Below are 17262 nucleotides of genomic sequence, written 5' to 3'. Positions count from 1 at the left end.
TGTCTCTATATTGAGCTAGGCCCAGTGCTGTCTGTCTCTATATTGAGCTAGGCCAAGTGCTGTCTGTCTCTATATTGAGCTAGGCCCAGTGCTGTCTGTCTCTATAGTGAGCTAGGCTCAGTGCTGTCTGTCTCTATATTGAGCTAGGCCCAGTGCTGTCTGTCTCTATATTGAGCTAGGCCCAGTGCTGTCTGTCTCTATAGTGAGCTAGGCCCAGTGCTGTCTGTCTGTCTCTATAGTGAGCTAGGCCTAGTGCCGGCTGTCTGTCTCTATAGTGAGCTAGGCCTAGTGCCGGCTGTCTGTCTCTATAGTGAGCTAGGCCTAGTGCCGGCTGTCTGTCTCTATAGTGAGCTAGGCCTAGTGCCGGCTGTCTGTCTCTATAGTGAGCTAGGCCTAGTGCCGGCTGTCTGTCTCTATAGTGAGCTAGGCCTAGTGCCGGCTGTCTGTCCCTGTAGTGAGCTAGGCCTAGTGCCGGCTGTCTGTCTCTGTAGTGAGCTAGGCCTAGTGCCGGCTGTCTGTCTCTATAGTGAGCTAGGCCTAGTGCTGGTTGTCTGTCTCTGTAGTGAGCTAGGCCCAGTGCTGTCTGTCTCTGTAGTGAGCTAGGCCTAGTGCCGGCTGTCTGTCTCTGTAGTGAGCTAGGCCTAGTGCCGGCTGTCTGTCTCTATAGTGAGCTAGGCCCAGTGATGGCTGTCTGTCTCTATAGTGAGCTAGGCCCAGTGATTTTCTGTCTGTCTCTGTAGTGAGCTAGGCCCAGTGATGGCTGTCTGTCTCTGTAGTGAGCTAGGCCCAGTGCCGGCTGTCTGTCTCTATAGTGAGCTAGGCCCAGTGCCGGCTGTCTGTCTCTATAGTGAGCTAGGCCCAGTGCTGTCTGTCTCTGTAGTGAGCTAGGCTCAGTGTTGCCTGTCTCTGTAGTGAGCTAGGCCCAGTGCTGTCTGTCTCTGTAGTGAGCTAGGCCCAGTGCTGTCTGTCTCTATACTGAGCTAGGCCCAGTGCTGTCTGTCTCTATATTGAGCTAGGCCCAGTGCTGTCTGTCTCTATAGTGAGCTAGGCTCAGTGCTGTCTGTCTCTATAGTGAGCTAGTCTCAGTGCTGTCTGTCTCTATACTGAGCTAGGCCCAGTGCTGTCTGTCTCTATATTGAGCTAGGCCCAGTGCTGTCTGTCTCTATAGTGAGCTAGGCCCAGTGCCTGCTGTCTGTCTCTATAGTGAGCTAGGCCCAGTGCTGTCTGTCTGTCTCTATAGTGAGCTAGGCTCAGTGCTGTCTGTCTCTATAGTGAGCTAGTCTCAGTGCTGTCTGTCTCTATAGTGAGCTAGGCCCAGTGATGGCTGTCTGTCTCTATAGTGAGCTAGGCCCAGTGATGGCTGTCTGTCTCTGTAGTGAGCTAGGCCCAGTGATGGCTGTCTGTCTCTGTAGTGAGCTAGGCCCAGTGCCGGCTGTCTGTCTCTATAGTGAGCTAGGCCCAGTGCCGGCTGTCTGTCTCTATAGTGAGCTAGGCCCAGTGCTGTCTGTCTCTGTAGTGAGCTAGGCTCAGTGTTGCCTGTCTCTGTAGTGAGCTAGGCCCAGTGCTGTCTGTCTCTGTAGTGAGCTAGGCCCAGTGCTGTCTGTCTCTATAGTGAGCTAGGCCCAGTGCCGGCTGTCTGTCTCTGTAGTGAGCTAGGCCCAGTGCTGTCTGTCTCTATAGTGAGCTAGGCTCAGTGCTGTCTGTCTCTATAGTGAGCTAGTCTCAGTGTTGTCTGTCTCTATACTGAGCTAGGCCCAGTGCTGTCTGTCTCTATATTGAGCTAGGCCCAGTGCTGTCTGTCTCTATAGTGAGCTAGGCTCAGTGCTGTCTGTCTCTATAGTGAGCTAGTCTCAGTGCTGTCTGTCTCTATACTGAGCTAGGCCCAGTGCTGTCTGTCTCTATATTGAGCTAGGCCCAGTGCTGTCTGTCTCTATAGTGAGCTAGGCCCAGTGCCGGCTGTCTGTCTCTATAGTGAGCTAGGCCCAGTGCTGTCTGTCTGTCTCTATAGTGAGCTAGGCTCAGTGCTGTCTGTCTCTATAGTGAGCTAGTCTCAGTGCTGTCTGTCTCTATACTGAGCTAGGCCCAGTGCTGTCTGTCTCTATATTGAGCTAGGCCCAGTGCTGTCTGTCTCTATAGTGAGCTAGGCTCAGTGCTGTCTGTCTCTATATTGAGCTAGGCCCAGTGCTGTCTGTCTCTATAGTGAGCTAGGCCCAGTGCTGTCTGTCTCTATATTGAGCTAGGCCCAGTGCTGTCTGTCTCTATAGTGAGCTAGGCTCAGTGCTGTCTGTCTCTATATTGAGCTAGGCCCAGTGCTGTCTGTCTCTATATTGAGCTAGGCCCAGTGCTGTCTGTCTCTATATTGAGCTAGGCTCAGTGCTGTCTGTCTCTATATTGAGCTAGGCCCAGTGCTGTCTGTCTCTATAGTGAGCTAGGCTCAGTGCTGTCTGTCTCTATATTGAGCTAGGCCCAGTGCTGTCTGTCTCTATATTGAGCTAGGCCCAGTGCTGTCTGTCTCTATATTGAGCTAGGCCCAGTGCTGTCTGTCTCTATATTGAGCTAGGCCCAGTGCTGTCTGTCTCTGTAGTGAGCTAGGCTCAGTGCTGTCTGTCTCTATAGTGAGCTAGGCTCAGTGCTGTCTGTCTCTATAGTGAGCTAGGCTCAGTGCTGTCTGTCTCTATACTGAGCTAGGCTCAGTGCTGTCTGTCTCTATAGTGAGCTAGGCTCAGTGCTGTCTGTCTCTATAGTGAGCTAGGCCCAGTGCTGTCTGTCTCTGTAGTGAGCTAGGCCCAGTGCCGTCTGTCTGTCTCTATAGTGAGCTAGGCCCAGTGCTGTCTGTCTGTCTCTATAGTGAGCTAGGCCCAGTGCCGTCTGTCTGTCTCTATAGTGAGCTAGGCCCAGTGCTGTCTGTCTCTATAGTGACCTAGGCCTAGTGCCGGCTGTCTGTCTCTGTAGTGAGCTAGGCCCAGTGCTGTCTGTCTGTCTCTATAGTGAGCTAGGCCTAGTGCCGGCTGTCTGTCTCTATAGTGAGCTAGGCCTAGTGCCGGCTGTCTGTCTCTATAGTGAGCTAGGCCTAGTGCCGGCTGTCTGTCTCTATAGTGAGCTAGGCCTAGTGCCGGCTGTCTGTCCCTGTAGTGAGCTAGGCCTAGTGCCAGCTGTCTGTCTCTGTAGTGAGCTAGGCCCAGTGCTGTCTGTCTCTGTAGTGAGCTAGGCCTAGTGCCGGCTGTCTGTCTCTGTAGTGAGCTAGGCATAGTGCCGGCTGTCTGTCTCTATAGTGAGCTAGGCCCAGTGATGGCTGTCTGTCTCTATAGTGAGCTAGGCCCAGTGATGGCTGTCTGTCTCTGTAGTGAGCTAGGCCCAGTGATGGCTGTCTGTCTCTGTAGTGAGCTAGGCCCAGTGCTGGCTGTCTGTCTCTATAGTGAGCTAGGCCCAGTGCCGGCTGTCTGTCTCTGTAGTGAGCTAGGCCCAGTGCTGTCTGTCTCTATACTGAGCTAGGCCTAGTGCTGGCTGTCTGTCTCTGTAGTGAGCTAGGCACAGTGCTGTCTGTCTCTGTAGTGAGCTAGGCCCAGTGCTGTCTGTCTCTATAGTGAGCTAGGCCCAGTGCCGGCTGTCTGTCTCTGTAGTGAGCTAGGCCCAGTGCCGGCTGTCTGTCTCTATAGTGAGCTAGGCTCAGTGCTGTCTGTCTCTATAGTGAGCTAGTCTCAGTGCTGTCTGTCTCTATACTGAGCTAGGCCCAGTGCTGTCTGTCTCTATAGTGAGCTAGGCTCAGTGCTGTCTGTCTCTATAGTGAGCTAGGCTCAGTGCTGTCTGTCTCTATATTGAGCTAGGCCCAGTGCTGTCTGTCTCTATATTGAGCTAGGCCCAGTGCTGTCTGTCTCTATATTGAGCTAGGCCCAGTGCTGTCTGTCTCTATATTGAGCTAGGCCCAGTGCTGTCTGTCTCTATATTGAGCTAGGCCCAGTGCTGTCTGTCTCTATATTGAGCTAGGCCCAGTGCTGTCTGTCTCTATATTGAGCTAGGCCCAGTGCTGTCTGTCTCTATAGTGAGCTAGGCCCAGTGCTGTCTGTCTGTCTCTATAGTGAGCTAGGCCTAGTGCCGGCTGTCTGTCTCTATATTGAGCTAGGCCTAGTGCCGGCTGTCTGTCTCTATAGTGAGCTAGGCCTAGTGCCGGCTGTCTGTCTCTATAGTGAGCTAGGCCTAGTGCCGGCTGTCTGTCCCTGTAGTGAGCTAGGCCTAGTGCCGGCTGTCTGTCTCTGTAGTGAGCTAGGCCTAGTGCCGGCTGTCTGTCTCTATAGTGAGCTAGGCCTAGTGCTGGCTGTCTGTCTCTGTAGTGAGCTAGGCCCAGTGCTGTCTGTCTCTGTAGTGAGCTAGGCCTAGTGCCGGCTGTCTGTCTCTGTAGTGAGCTAGGCCTAGTGCCGGCTGTCTGTCTCTATTGTGAGCTAGGCCCAGTGATGGCTGTCTGTCTCTATAGTGAGCTAGGCCCAGTGATGGCTGTCTGTCTCTGTAGTGAGCTAGGCCCAGTGCCGGCTTTCTGTCTCTATTGTGAGCTAGGCCCAGTGCCGGCTGTCTGTCTCTATAGTGAGCTAGGTCCAGTGCTGTCTGTCTCTGTAGTGAGCTAGGCTCAGTGTTGCCTGTCTCTGTAGTGAGCTAGGCCCAGTGCTGTCTGTCTCTGTAGTGAGCTAGGCCCAGTGCTGTCTGTCTCTATAGTGAGCTAGGCCCAGTGCCGGCTGTCTGTCTCTGTAGTGAGCTAGGCCCAGTGCTGTCTGTCTCTGTAGTGAGCTAGGCTCAGTGCTGTCTGTCTCTATAGTGAGCTAGTCTCAGTGCTGTCTGTCTCTATACTGAGCTAGGCCCAGTGCTGTCTGTCTCTATATTGAGCTAGGCCCAGTGCTGTCTGTCTCTATAGTGAGCTAGGCTCAGTGCTGTCTGTCTCTATATTGAGCTAGGCCCAGTGCTGTCTGTCTCTATATTGAGCTAGGCCCAGTGCTGTCTGTCTCTATAGTGAGCTAGGCCCAGTGCCGGCTGTCTGTCTCTATAGTGAGCTAGGCCCAGTGCTGTCTGTCTGTCTCTATAGTGAGCTAGGCTCAGTGCTGTCTGTCTCTATAGTGAGCTAGTCTCAGTGTTGTCTGTCTCTATACTGAGCTAGGCCCAGTGCTGTCTGTCTCTATATTGAGCTAGGCCCAGTGCTGTCTGTCTCTATAGTGAGCTAGGCTCAGTGCTGTCTGTCTCTATATTGAGCTAGGCCCAGTGCTGTCTGTCTCTATAGTGAGCTAGGCCCAGTGCTGTCTGTCTCTATATTGAGCTAGGCCCAGTGCTGTCTGTCTCTATAGTGAGCTAGGCTCAGTGCTGTCTGTCTCTATATTGAGCTAGGCCCAGTGCTGTCTGTCTCTATATTGAGCTAGGCCCAGTGCTGTCTGTCTCTATATTGAGCTAGGCTCAGTGCTGTCTGTCTCTATATTGAGCTAGGCCCAGTGCTGTCTGTCTCTATAGTGAGCTAGGCTCAGTGCTGTCTGTCTCTATATTGAGCTAGGCCCAGTGCTGTCTGTCTCTATATTGAGCTAGGCCCAGTGCTGTCTGTCTCTATATTGAGCTAGGCCCAGTGCTGTCTGTCTCTATAGTGAGCTAGGCTCAGTGCTAGCTGTCTCTATATTGAGCTAGGCCCAGTGCTGTCTGTCGGTCTGTCTCTATAGTGATCTAGAACTAAAAACACTTTATTGTTTACATTGTCCTCTCTGATTTGTCCAGCCATCAGTTTGGACTTTTATTCATTATTCATTTCCCTCTACAACACACACGCAGGCATGCGTACCTGCGCAAGCACACACACACACACACACACACACACACACACACACACACACACACACACACACACACACACACACACACACACACACACACACACACACACACACACACACACACACACACACACACACACACACACACACACACACACACACACACACACACACACACACACACACAGAGACACACGGAAGGGCTTTTGTGTCCCTTTTTTGCAGACGTTAGGTGCAGTAGTGGAGGAACTGGATCTGGAAAAACAAATATCTAGGGGAAACACTATGAGGTGATGCTGAAATTGGGTAACCCTGTTTCACCACACATACGTGACATATGTGACACAGTTGTTCCGTGTAGTGGGTCGTGTGTGTGTGGTTTTTACTGTGCCTATCCTCCTCCAGTCATCTCAGTTAGATGTATTCCCCGTCCAAGCACGTTACCATGACTACATGCCTAAATATCTTTGAAGCAGGCCAATCAGAGGGAAACATGAACCGCCCCTGTGTATAGTAAACACGCATACATACACAGATATAGTGAGCGCCACAAACACATAACCCTCAGTATTTGCACCATGTGACTGGTGAAGTATCCTGGGTATTTGGCACGGGAGGACTGAAGAGGCAAGAGAAGGACAGGGGTGAGGTTATAGGGAGGGGTGGGGCTATAGGGAGGAGTGAGGTATTTTTTGTATTTTATTAGGATCCCCATTAGCTGTTGCAAAAGCTGCAGCTACTAATCCTGCAGCTTACAACAACAGCTCAAGGACAGAACTACATACTTTAAAAAGGCACACGTAGGCTACATATCAATGCATACACACAAACTATCTAGGTCAAATAGGGAAGAGGCGTTGTGCCTCGAGGTGTTGCTTCATCTGTTTTTTGAAACCAGGTTTGCGGTTTATTTGAGCAACATGAGATGGAAGGAAGTTCCATGCAATAAGGGCTCTATATAATATTGTACACTTTCTTGAATTTGTTCTGGATTTGGGGACTGTAAAAAGACCCCTTGTGGCATGTCTGGTGGGATAAGTGTGTGTGTCAGAGCTGTGTATAAGTTGACTATGCAAACAATATGGGATTTTCAACACATGAATGTTTCTTATAAAAAGAAGAAGTGATGCAGTCAGTCTCTCCTCAACTCTTAGCCAAGAGAGACTGGCATGCATAGTATTTATATCAGCCCTCTGATTACAATGAAGAGCAAGACGTGCCGCTCTGTTCTGGGCCAGCTGCAGCTTAACTAGGTCTTTCCTTGCAGCACTGGACCATATGACTGGAAAATAATCAAGATTAGACAAAACTAGAGCCTGCAGAACTTGCTTTTTGGATTGTGGTGTCAAAAAAGCAGAGAATCTCTTTATTACGTCTAGACCTCTTCCCATCTTTGCAACGATTGAATCTATATGTTTGACCATGACAGTTTACAATCTAAGGTAACACCAAGTAATTTAGTCTCCTCAACTTGTTCAACAGCCACACCATTCATTAAATCAAATCAAATTGTATTGGTCACATACACATGGTTAGCAGAAGTTAATGCGAGTGTAGCGAAATGCTTGTGCTTCTAGTTCCGACCATGCAGTAATATCTAACAAGTAATCTAACAATTTCACAACTACCTTATACACACAAAGGTAAATGAATGAATAAGAATATGTACATATAAATATATCGATGAGCGATGGCTGTGCGGCATAGGCAAGATGCAGTAGATGGTATAAAATACAGTATATACATATGAGATGAGTAATGTAGGGTATGTAAACATTATATAAAGTGACATTGTTTAAAGCGTCTAGTGATACATTTATTACATCCAATTTTTTATTATTAAAGTGGCTAGAGATTTGAGTCAGTATGTTGGCAGCAGCCACTCAATGTTAGTGATGGCTGTTTAACAGTCTGATGGCATTGAGATAGAAGCTGTTTTTCAGTCTCTCGGTCCCAGCTTTGATGCACCTGTACTGACCTCGCCTTCTGGATGATAGCAGGGTGAACAGGCAGTGGCTCGGGTGGTTGTTGTCCTTGATGATCTTTTTGACCTTCCTGTGACATCGGGTGGTGTAGGTGTCCTGGAGGGCAGGTAGTTTGCCCCCGGTGATGCGATGTGCAGACCTCACTACCCTCTGTAGAGCCTTACGGTTGGGGGCGGAGCAGTTGCCGTACCAGGCGGTGATACAGCCCGACAGGATGCTCTCGATTGTGCATCTGTAAAAGTTTGTGAGTGTTTTTGATGACAAGCCAAATTTCTTCAGCCTCCTGAGTTTGAAGAGGTGTTGTTGCACCTTCTTCACCACGCTGTCTGTGTGGGTGGACCATTTCAGTTTGTCCGTGATGTGTACGCCGAGGAACTTAAAACTTTCCACCTTTCCCACTACTGTCCTGTCGATGTGGCTAGGGGGGTGCTCCCTCTGCTGTTTCCTGAAGTCCACGATCATCTCCTTTGTTTTGTTGACGTTGAGTGTGAGGTTATTTTCCTGACACCACACTCCGAGGGCCCTCTCCTCCTCCCTGTAGGCCGTCTCGTCGTTGTTGGTAATCAAGCCTACCACTGTAGTGTCGTCTGCAAACTTGATGATCGAGTTGGAGGCGTGCATGGCCATGCAGTCATGGGTGAACAGGGAGTACAGGAGAGGGTTGAGAACGCACCCTTGTGGGTCCGCGACGGCGCTGGTTTTCTTTTTGTAATCCGTGATTGACTGTAGACCCTGCCACATACGTCTCATGTCTGAGCCGTTGAATTGTGACTCTACTTTGTCTCTATACTGACACTTAGCTTGTTTGATTGCCTTGCAGAGGGAATAGCTACACTGTTTGTTTTCGGTCATGTTTCTGGTCGCCTTGCCATGATTAAAAGCAGTGGTTTGTGCTTTCAGTTTTGCACGAATGCTGCCATCAATCCACGGTTTCTGGTTGGGGAAGGTTTTAATAAACACCGTGGGTACAACATCACCGATGCACTTGCTAATAAACTCGCTCACTGAATCAGAGTATACATCAATGTTGTTGTCTGAGGCTATCCGGAACATATCCCAGTCCACATGATCAAAGCAATCTTGAAGGGTGGAATCCGATTGGTCGGACCAGCGTTGAACAGACCTGAGCACGGGCGTTTCCTGTTTTTGTTTCTGTCTATAGGCTGGGAGCAACAAAATGGAGTCGTCGTCAGAATTGGCGAAAGGAGGGCGAGGGAAGGCTTTGTATGTGTCGCGGAAGTTAGAGTAGCAATGATCCAGAATGCTGCCAGCCCGGGTCGCACATTCGATATGCTGATAAAATTTAGGGAGCCTTGTTTTCAGATTAGCTTTGTTAAAATCCCCAGCTACAATAAATGCAGCCTCAGGATATGTGGTTTCCAGTTTACATAGAGTCCAATGAAGTTCTTTCAGGGCCGTCGAGGTATCTGCTTGTGGGCGGATATACACGGCTGTGATTTTAATCGAAGATAATTCTCTTGGTAGATAATGCGGTCGGCATTTGATTGTAAAGAATTCTAGGTCAGGTGAACAAAAGGACTTGAGTTCCTGTATGTTGTTATTGTCACACCACGACACGTTAATCATAAGGCATACACCCCCGGCCTTCTTCTTCCCAGAGAGATGTTTGTTTCTGTCGGCGCGGTGCGTGAAGAAACTGGGTGGCTGTACCGACTCTGATAACGTATCCCGAGTGAGCCACAATCTCTGATGTCTCTCTGGAAGGCAACCCTTGCTCTAATTTCGTCTACCTTGTTGTCAAGAGACTGGACATTGGCGAGTAGTATACTCGAGAGCGGTGAGCGATGTGCCCGTCTACGGAGCCTGACCAGAAGACCGCTCCGTCTGCCTCTTCTGCGGCGCCGTTGTTTTGGGTCACCTACTGGGATCCGATCCGTTGTCCTGGGTGGTGGACCAAACAGAGGATCCGCTTCGGGAAAGTCGTATTCCTGGTCGTAATGTTAGTAAGTTGACGTTGCTCTTATATCCAGTAGTTCTTCCTGGCTGGATGTAATAGGAAACTATGCAGTATTTCGTTTTTTTTATGTATTATTTCTTACACTGTTACCCCAGTTAATCTTAAGTCTCCTGGGGTAACAGTGTAAGAAATAATACAAAAAAAAACGAAATACTGCATAGTTTCCTAAGAACGCAAAGTGACCATCTCTGTCGGCGCCATGTTGAAAAGATTCCGCTGAGGTCTAGAACTTAGAAAATGATTTGTACCAAATACAATGCTCTTAGTTTTAGAGGTGTTCAGGAGCAGTTTACTACTGGTCACCCATTCCAAAACAAACTGCAACTCTTTAAGGGTTTCAGGTACTTCATTAGCTGTGGTTGCTGATGCGTATATGGTTGAATCATCAGCATACATGGACACACATGCTTTGTTTAATGCCAGTGGCAAGTCACTGGTAAAAATAGAAAAGAGTAGAGGGCATAGAGAGCTGCCCTGCGGTACACCACAGTACACCACACAGGTTATCGGGAAGGGTGAGGCTATAGGGAGGGGTGAGGTTATAGGGGTGTGACAGCTAAGAACACCTGTATAGATACATGGATGATTGCCTACGAAGCCCTCCTAACCCCATTTTCCACTGCACTTCTGTCCTACGTCCCAAATGGCACCCTATTTCCTATGTAGTGCACTTCTGTTGACCAGGGCCCATTGGGAATAGGGTGCCATTTGGGACACTGACATGCTATGTGTGGTCTATAAGCCGCAGCAGCAGCAGATAGATAATGATCTAGTGACTATGGCAACCTTTCAGAAGGAGGTTATTGTTATGGGAGAGAATGTAATTAGGAAAATGGCAGCTGTGGCCATGTTGGATCATTAAGGAATATAATCCAGTTGTAACTGGACAATCCTCTCCAAACCGACTGACCGAGTACTGACTCTCACTCTCTCTTTCTCTCTATCTCTCTCCCCCTCTTCCTCTCTCCCCCTTTTTCTCTCTCTCTCCCCCACTCTCCCACCTCTTTCTCTTCCTCCGTTGCTAGGTTTTAATGGGAGGCTGTCCGTGTGTGTGTGTGTGTGTGTGTGTGTGTGTGTGTGTGTGTGTGTGTGTGTGTGTGTGTGTGTGTGTGTGTGTGTGTGTGTGTGTGTGTGTGTGTTGTGTGTGTGTGTGTGTATGTCCGTCAGCCAGCCAGCCAGAAAGGAATACTACTGAGTATGTCCCTGAAAGCCTAGGAACTATATTGGTGCACTAGTGTCTGGGTTGGTCTGCTGGTATGTCTCTTCTCAGCTTCACAGTTCTGAGAATGAGATGTACTAGTGTCTAGAGCCCTGAGACTTTCCTGGGTCAGTAAGGAGAAAGACGGACGAACCAACGCAAAACAAGACAAAAACATGTAGTTCAGGTGTATTCTGGGTATTTTCTACATGTTCAGTATTCAGAATACCTTAAGATGTCAGACGCAGTATCAAGTCACCTAAACACACAATGCTATCCCAGTCTGCTGACGTCACACAGTCCATGAACCAGAGGCTCCACTTGTATGGTGCTGACCCGTCTGTCAGACGTCCAGAGCATGAACCAGATGCTCCACTTGTATGGTGCTGACCCGTCTGTCAGACGTCCAGAGCATGAACCAGATGCTCCACTTGTATGGTGCTGACCCGTCTGTCAGACGTCCAGAGCATGAACCAGATGCTCCACTTGTATGGTGCTGACCCGTCTGTCAGACGTCCAGAGCATGAACCAGATGCTCCACTTGTATGGTGCTGACCCGTCTGTCAGACGTCCAGAGCATGAACCAGATGCTCCACTTGTATGGTGCTGACCCATCTGTCAGATGTCCAGAGCATGAACCAGAGGCTCCACTTGTATGGTGCTGACCCGTCTGTCAGACGTCCAGAACATGAACCAGAGGCTCCACTTGTATGGTGCTGACCCGTCTGTCAGATGTCCAGAGCATGAACCAGAGGCTCCACTTGTATGGTGCTGACCCGTCTGTCAGACGTCCAAAGCATACCCAGGTTGAAACAACAATTGAAATCATTCCATATACTTTATACAGTATGTGCTTGATTGAGCTTGCTTTGCTTAATGAACCAACGGAAAAGTCTGAAAACGGCAAACTCTGCCCATTTGACACTTGAGGCAGACACTAGGCAGAATTTGAAAGATTTTGCATAGTGTTTGAACCCAGGTCGGGTCCAGAGAGAACGAGCAGTGTCGGTGGGTCGTAATAAAATATTAACTACTATATGTGTTTCCTGATGTAATACGAGCCAGCTTCCTTGGAAGGGAGAGCGGGCCGCCGTCGAGAGCTCTGAAAGTTATTGGAATGCCAGGGATTCTCTGTGACGCCATTCACTGGGCTGCACCCAATGGTTTATAGGCCTAGCGGTGACACGGTAACCTCTACTCTACCTCGCCAGGCGGTGTGTGTGTGCAATTAAACCATGCAGCTTAATGGTTGAGGGGGAAACATATGAAGTGGAGTGTTATTAGTGGAGTTAGTGGATGGCTGAACAGCTGCGTACGTACAGTAACATTGGCGAGTGGATGCTCACTCATTCAGACACAAGGTTGAGGGGCTTGCATGACAATATTAGTCTTATGCCACTGTATACCCCGGGATGAATGAACTTACAGGCCCATATTGGCAAAAAGTGACCACACACTCACACTCTCTCACTCACAACATATGGCAGAGACGTGTTTACCGGCCTTGACAGTGTAAGATGTGATGGCAGTTTGTCTTCTGTATCAGCAGCCGGAGCCTCAGGTTGACATACCAGGCATCACCACCACACTGTCTATAGGGACTCAGGTTGACATACCAGACATCACCACCACACTGTCTATAGGGACTCAGGTTGACATACCAGACATCACCACCACACTGTCTATAGGGACTCAGGTTGACATACCAGACATCATCACCACCACACTGTCTATAGGGACTCAGGTTGACATACCAGACATCACCACCACACTGTCTATAGGGACTCAGGTTGACATACCAGACATCACCACCACACTGTCTATAGGGACTCAGGTTGACATACCAGACATCACCACCACACTGTCTATAGGGACTCAGGTTGACATACCAGGCATCACAACCACACTGTCTATAGGGACTCAGGTTGACATACCAGGCATCACCACCACATTGTCTATAGGGACTCAGGTTGACATACCAGACATCATCACCACCACACTGTCTATAGGGACTCAGGTTGACATACCAGACATCACAACCACACTGTCTATAGGGACTCAGGTTGACATACCAGGCATCACCACCACATTGTCTATAGGGACTCAGGTTGACATACCAGACATCATCACCACCACATTGTCTATAGGGACTCAGGTTGACATACCAGACATCATCACCACCACACTGTCTATAGGGACTCAGGTTGACATACCAGACATCACCACCACACTGTCTATAGGGACTCAGGTTGACATACCAGACATCACCACCACACTGTCTATAGGGACTCAGGTTGACATACCAGACATCATCACCACCACACTGTCTATAGGGACTCAGGTTGACATACCAGACATCACCACCACACTGTCTATAGGGACTCAGGTTGACATACCAGGCATCATCACCACCACACTGTCTATAGGGACTCAGGTTGACATACCAGGCATCACAACCACACTGTCTATAGGGACTCAGGTTGACATACCAGACATCACCACCACACTGTCTATAGGGACTCAGGTTGACATACCAGACATCATCACCACCACACTGTCTATAGGGACTCAGGTTGACATACCAGGCATCACCACCACACTGTCTATAGGGACTCAGGTTGACATACCAGACATCATCACCACCACACTGTCTATAGGGACTCAGGTTGACATATCAGACATCACCACCACACTGTCTATAGGGACTCAGGTTGACATACCAGACATCACCACCACACTGTCTATAGGGACTCAGGTTGACATACCAGACATCATCACCACCACACTGTCTATAGGGACTCAGGTTGACATACCAGACATCACCACCACACTGTCTATAGGGACTCAGGTTGACATACCAGACATCACCACCACACTGTCTATAGGGACTCAGGTTGACATACCAGACATCATCACCACCACACTGTCTATAGGGACTCAGGTTGACATACCAGACATCACCACCACACTGTCTATAGGGACTCAGGTTGACATACCAGACATCATCACCACCACACTGTCTATAGGGACTCAGGTTGACATACCAGACATCACCACCACACTGTCTATGGAGCTGGACAGTACAGTACACCTAATGGAGCTGGACAGTACACCTAATGGAGCTGGACAGTACATGTACCTCCAAGCCCACTCTCCTCTCCTGGACATGGTGCTAGATGACCTGGTAGAATATTGCAGATATAAATATAACATGTAGAACAGCTGACATGATATTTATATATGAAATAATATGTCTGATCAACAAAATGTTAACGCAGTCTTTCTTTCTCTCTCTCTCTCCACCTCTCCCTCTCTCTCTCTCTCCACCCTCTCTCTCTCTCTCTTTCCCCTCTCTCTCTCTCTCCACTCCCTTCTCTCTCTCTCTTTCCCCCTCTCTCTCTCTCTCCACTCCCTTCTCTCTCTCTCTTTCCCCCTCTCTCTCTCTCTCCACTCCCTTCTCTCTCTCTCTTTCCCCCTCTCTCTCTCTCTCCACTCCCTTCTCTCTCTCTCTCTTTCCCCCTCTCTCTCTCTCCACTCCCTTTTCTCTCTCTCTTTCCCCCTCTCTCTCTCTCCACTCCCTTCTCTCTCTCTCTCCACCCCTCTCTCTCTCTCTCTTCCCCCTCTCTCTCTCTCTCCCTCCCTTCTCTCTCTCTCTTTCCCCCTCTCTCTCTCTCCACCCCTCTCTCTCTCTCTCTCTCTCTCTCCACTCCCTTCTCTCTCTCTCTTTCCCCCTCTCTCTCTCTCTCCACTCCCTTCTCTCTCTCTCTTTCCCCCTCTCTCTCTCTCTCCACTCCCTTCTCTCTCTCTCTTTCCCCCTCTCTCTCTCTCTCCACCCCTTCTCTCTCTCTCTTTCCCCCTCTCTCTCTCTCCACCCCCTTCTCTCTCTCTCTTTCCCCCTCTCTCTCTCTCTCCACCCCCTCTCTCTCTCTCTCTCTTTCCCCCTCTCTCTCTCTCTCCACCCTCCCTCTCTCTTTCTCTCCACCCCCTCTCTCTCTCTCTTTCCCCCCTCTCTCTCTCCACCCTCCCTCTCTCTTTCTCTCCACCCCTCTCTCTCTCTCTCTTTCCCCCTCTCTCTCTCTCTCTCCACCCTCTCTCTTTCTCTCCACCCCCTCTCTCTCCACCCCTCTCTCTCTCTCCACCCTCCCTCTCTCTTTCTCTCCACCCCCTCTCTCTCTCCCCTCTCTCTCTCTCTCCACCCCTCCCTCTCTCTCTCTCCACCCCCTCTCTCTCTCCACCCCTCCCTCTCTCTCTCTCTCCACCCCTCTCTCTCTCCACCCTCCCTCTCTCTCTCTCTCCACCCCCCTCTCTCTCTCCACCCCCTCTCTCCACCCCTCTCTCTCTCTCTCCACCCCCCTCTCTCTCTCTCCACCCCCTCTCTCTCTCTCTCCACCCCCTCTCTCTCTCTCCACCCTCTCTCTCTCCACCCCCCTCTCTCTCTCCACCCCCCTCTCTCTCTCTCTCTCCACCCCCTCTCTCTCTCTCTCTCCACCCCATCTCTCTCTCCACCCCCCCTCTCTCTTTCTCCACCCCCTTCTCTCTCTCTCTCTCCACCCCCCTCTCTCTCTCTCACCACCCCCCTTCTCTCTATCTCTCTCTCTCTCCACACCCCCTCTCTCTCTCTCCACCCCCTCTCTCTCTCTCTCTCTCCACCCCCCCTCTCGCTCTCCACCCCCACTCTCTCTCTCCACCTCCCGTCTCTCTCTTGCTCTCCACCCCCTCTCTCTCTCCAACCCGTCTCTCTCCGCTCTCCACCCCCCTCTCTCTCTCCAACCCCCCTCTATCTCGCTCTCTCTCTCCACCCCCCCTTCTCTCTCTATCTCTCTCTCTCCACCCCCCCTCTCTCTCTCTCCACCCCCTCTCTCTCTCTCCACCCCCCTCTCTCTCTCTCTCCATCCCCTCTCTCTCTCGCTCTCCACCCCACCTCTCCCTCTCTCTCTCGCTCTCCACCCCCACTCTCCCTCACGCTCCCCCCCACCTCTGTCTCCCCCACCTCTCTCTCCCCCTTTTGTTCCAGGAGGCCCAGAAGGTAAATAACCCTGCTAACAGTCAGGTAGCAGACGGTACAGCTAAGGGTCCTGATGAGAAGGACGAAGTGGTCCCTGCCAGCGAGGTGGGCTGGATGACCTCCGTGAAGGACTGGGCCGGGGTCATGATATCAGCACAGACACTCACCGGCAGAGTCCTGGTACGTATCCACCGTGTGTGTGTGTGTGTGGGGGGGTGTGTCGGTGGATACACACCGGAAGCGTCCTATGATTCTAAGGAAGTTATTCTCGGTTGTTGTGTATTTCTATAACTCATTATGTTGTCATCCAGAGTCACATGTCTTTATTTTCCAAGCTATAACACACAATGTATTACTACATACAGCAGGATTTTAAAGAATCAAAGAGTTGATCTGCTTCTTGTTTTCATTTTTGCCATGGAAATATTGAGATATTGGTATCACCACAGACCTAGCATCTGGGTTGTTGTACCCCAGACCTGTTGGTTCTAGCTGGTTTTGGTCTAGTCCAGACCTGTTGGTTCTAGCTGGTTTTGGTCTAGTCCAGACCTGTTGGTTCTAGCTGGTTTTGGTCTAGTCCAGACCTGTTGGTTCTAGCTGGTTTTGGTCTAGCGGGTTGTAGTCTTCAGATCTGATCAGTGTGTGTGGGGCGGGGTTGTAGTCTTCAGATCTGATCAGTGTGTGTGGGGCGGGGTTGCAGTCTTCACATCTGATCAGTGTGTGTGGGGCGGGGTTGCAGTCTTCAGATCTGATCAGTGTGTGTGGGGCGGGGTTGCAGTCTTCACATCTGATCAGTGTGTGTGTGGGGCGGGGTTGCAGTCTTCAGATCTGATCAGTGTGTGTGGGGCGGGGTTGCAGTCTTCACATCTGATCAGTGTGTGTGTGGGGCGGGGTTGCAGTCTTCAGATCTGATCAGTGTGTGTGGGGCGGGGTTGCAGTCTTCAGATCTGATCAGTGTGTGTGGGGCGGGGTTGCAGTCTTCAGATCTGATCAGTGTGTGTGGGGCGGGGTTGCAGTCTTCACATCTGATCAGTGTGTGTGTGGGGCGGGGTTGCAGTCTTCAGATCTGATCAGTGTGTGTGGGGCGGGGTTGCAGTCTTCAGATCTGATCAGTGTGTGTGGGGCGGGGTTGCAGTCTTCAGATCTGATCAGTGTGTGTGGGGCGGGGTTGCAGCATTATCCCTCCAACAGCTCAGTACCCATCCAGTAGACGTGTTCAGCTGGAATACTTTATCATTAATAGACATCAGCTACAGACTACTATCTCCACTACATGGTACACAGGGGTTGCAGAGCGAGGA

At 50.2% G+C, this 17262-nt stretch overlaps 1 protein-coding gene across 32 annotated transcripts in view; it reads left to right on the top strand.

Annotated features, from left to right (window-relative positions):
* The window catches only part of LOC106577193 (calcium-activated potassium channel subunit alpha-1), a 383781-nt gene that overhangs the window by 106492 nt on the left and 260027 nt on the right, over positions 1-17262 (top strand). For all 32 annotated transcript variants that reach the window (XM_045701020.1, XM_045701017.1, XM_045701015.1 and 29 more), the window contains exon 2: positions 15971-16141. In XM_045701020.1, coding sequence (XP_045556976.1) covers positions 15971-16141 — 171 coding nt within the window. The remainder of the gene's footprint in view (positions 1-15970; positions 16142-17262) is intronic.

This window comes from Salmo salar, chromosome ssa18 (assembly GCF_905237065.1).
Source record: "Salmo salar chromosome ssa18, Ssal_v3.1, whole genome shotgun sequence".
In the NCBI taxonomy this organism is placed as follows: Eukaryota; Metazoa; Chordata; class Actinopteri; order Salmoniformes; family Salmonidae; genus Salmo; species Salmo salar.
Note: the sequence above shows the minus strand (reverse complement) of the source record. Positions and strands in the feature narration are given on the sequence as shown.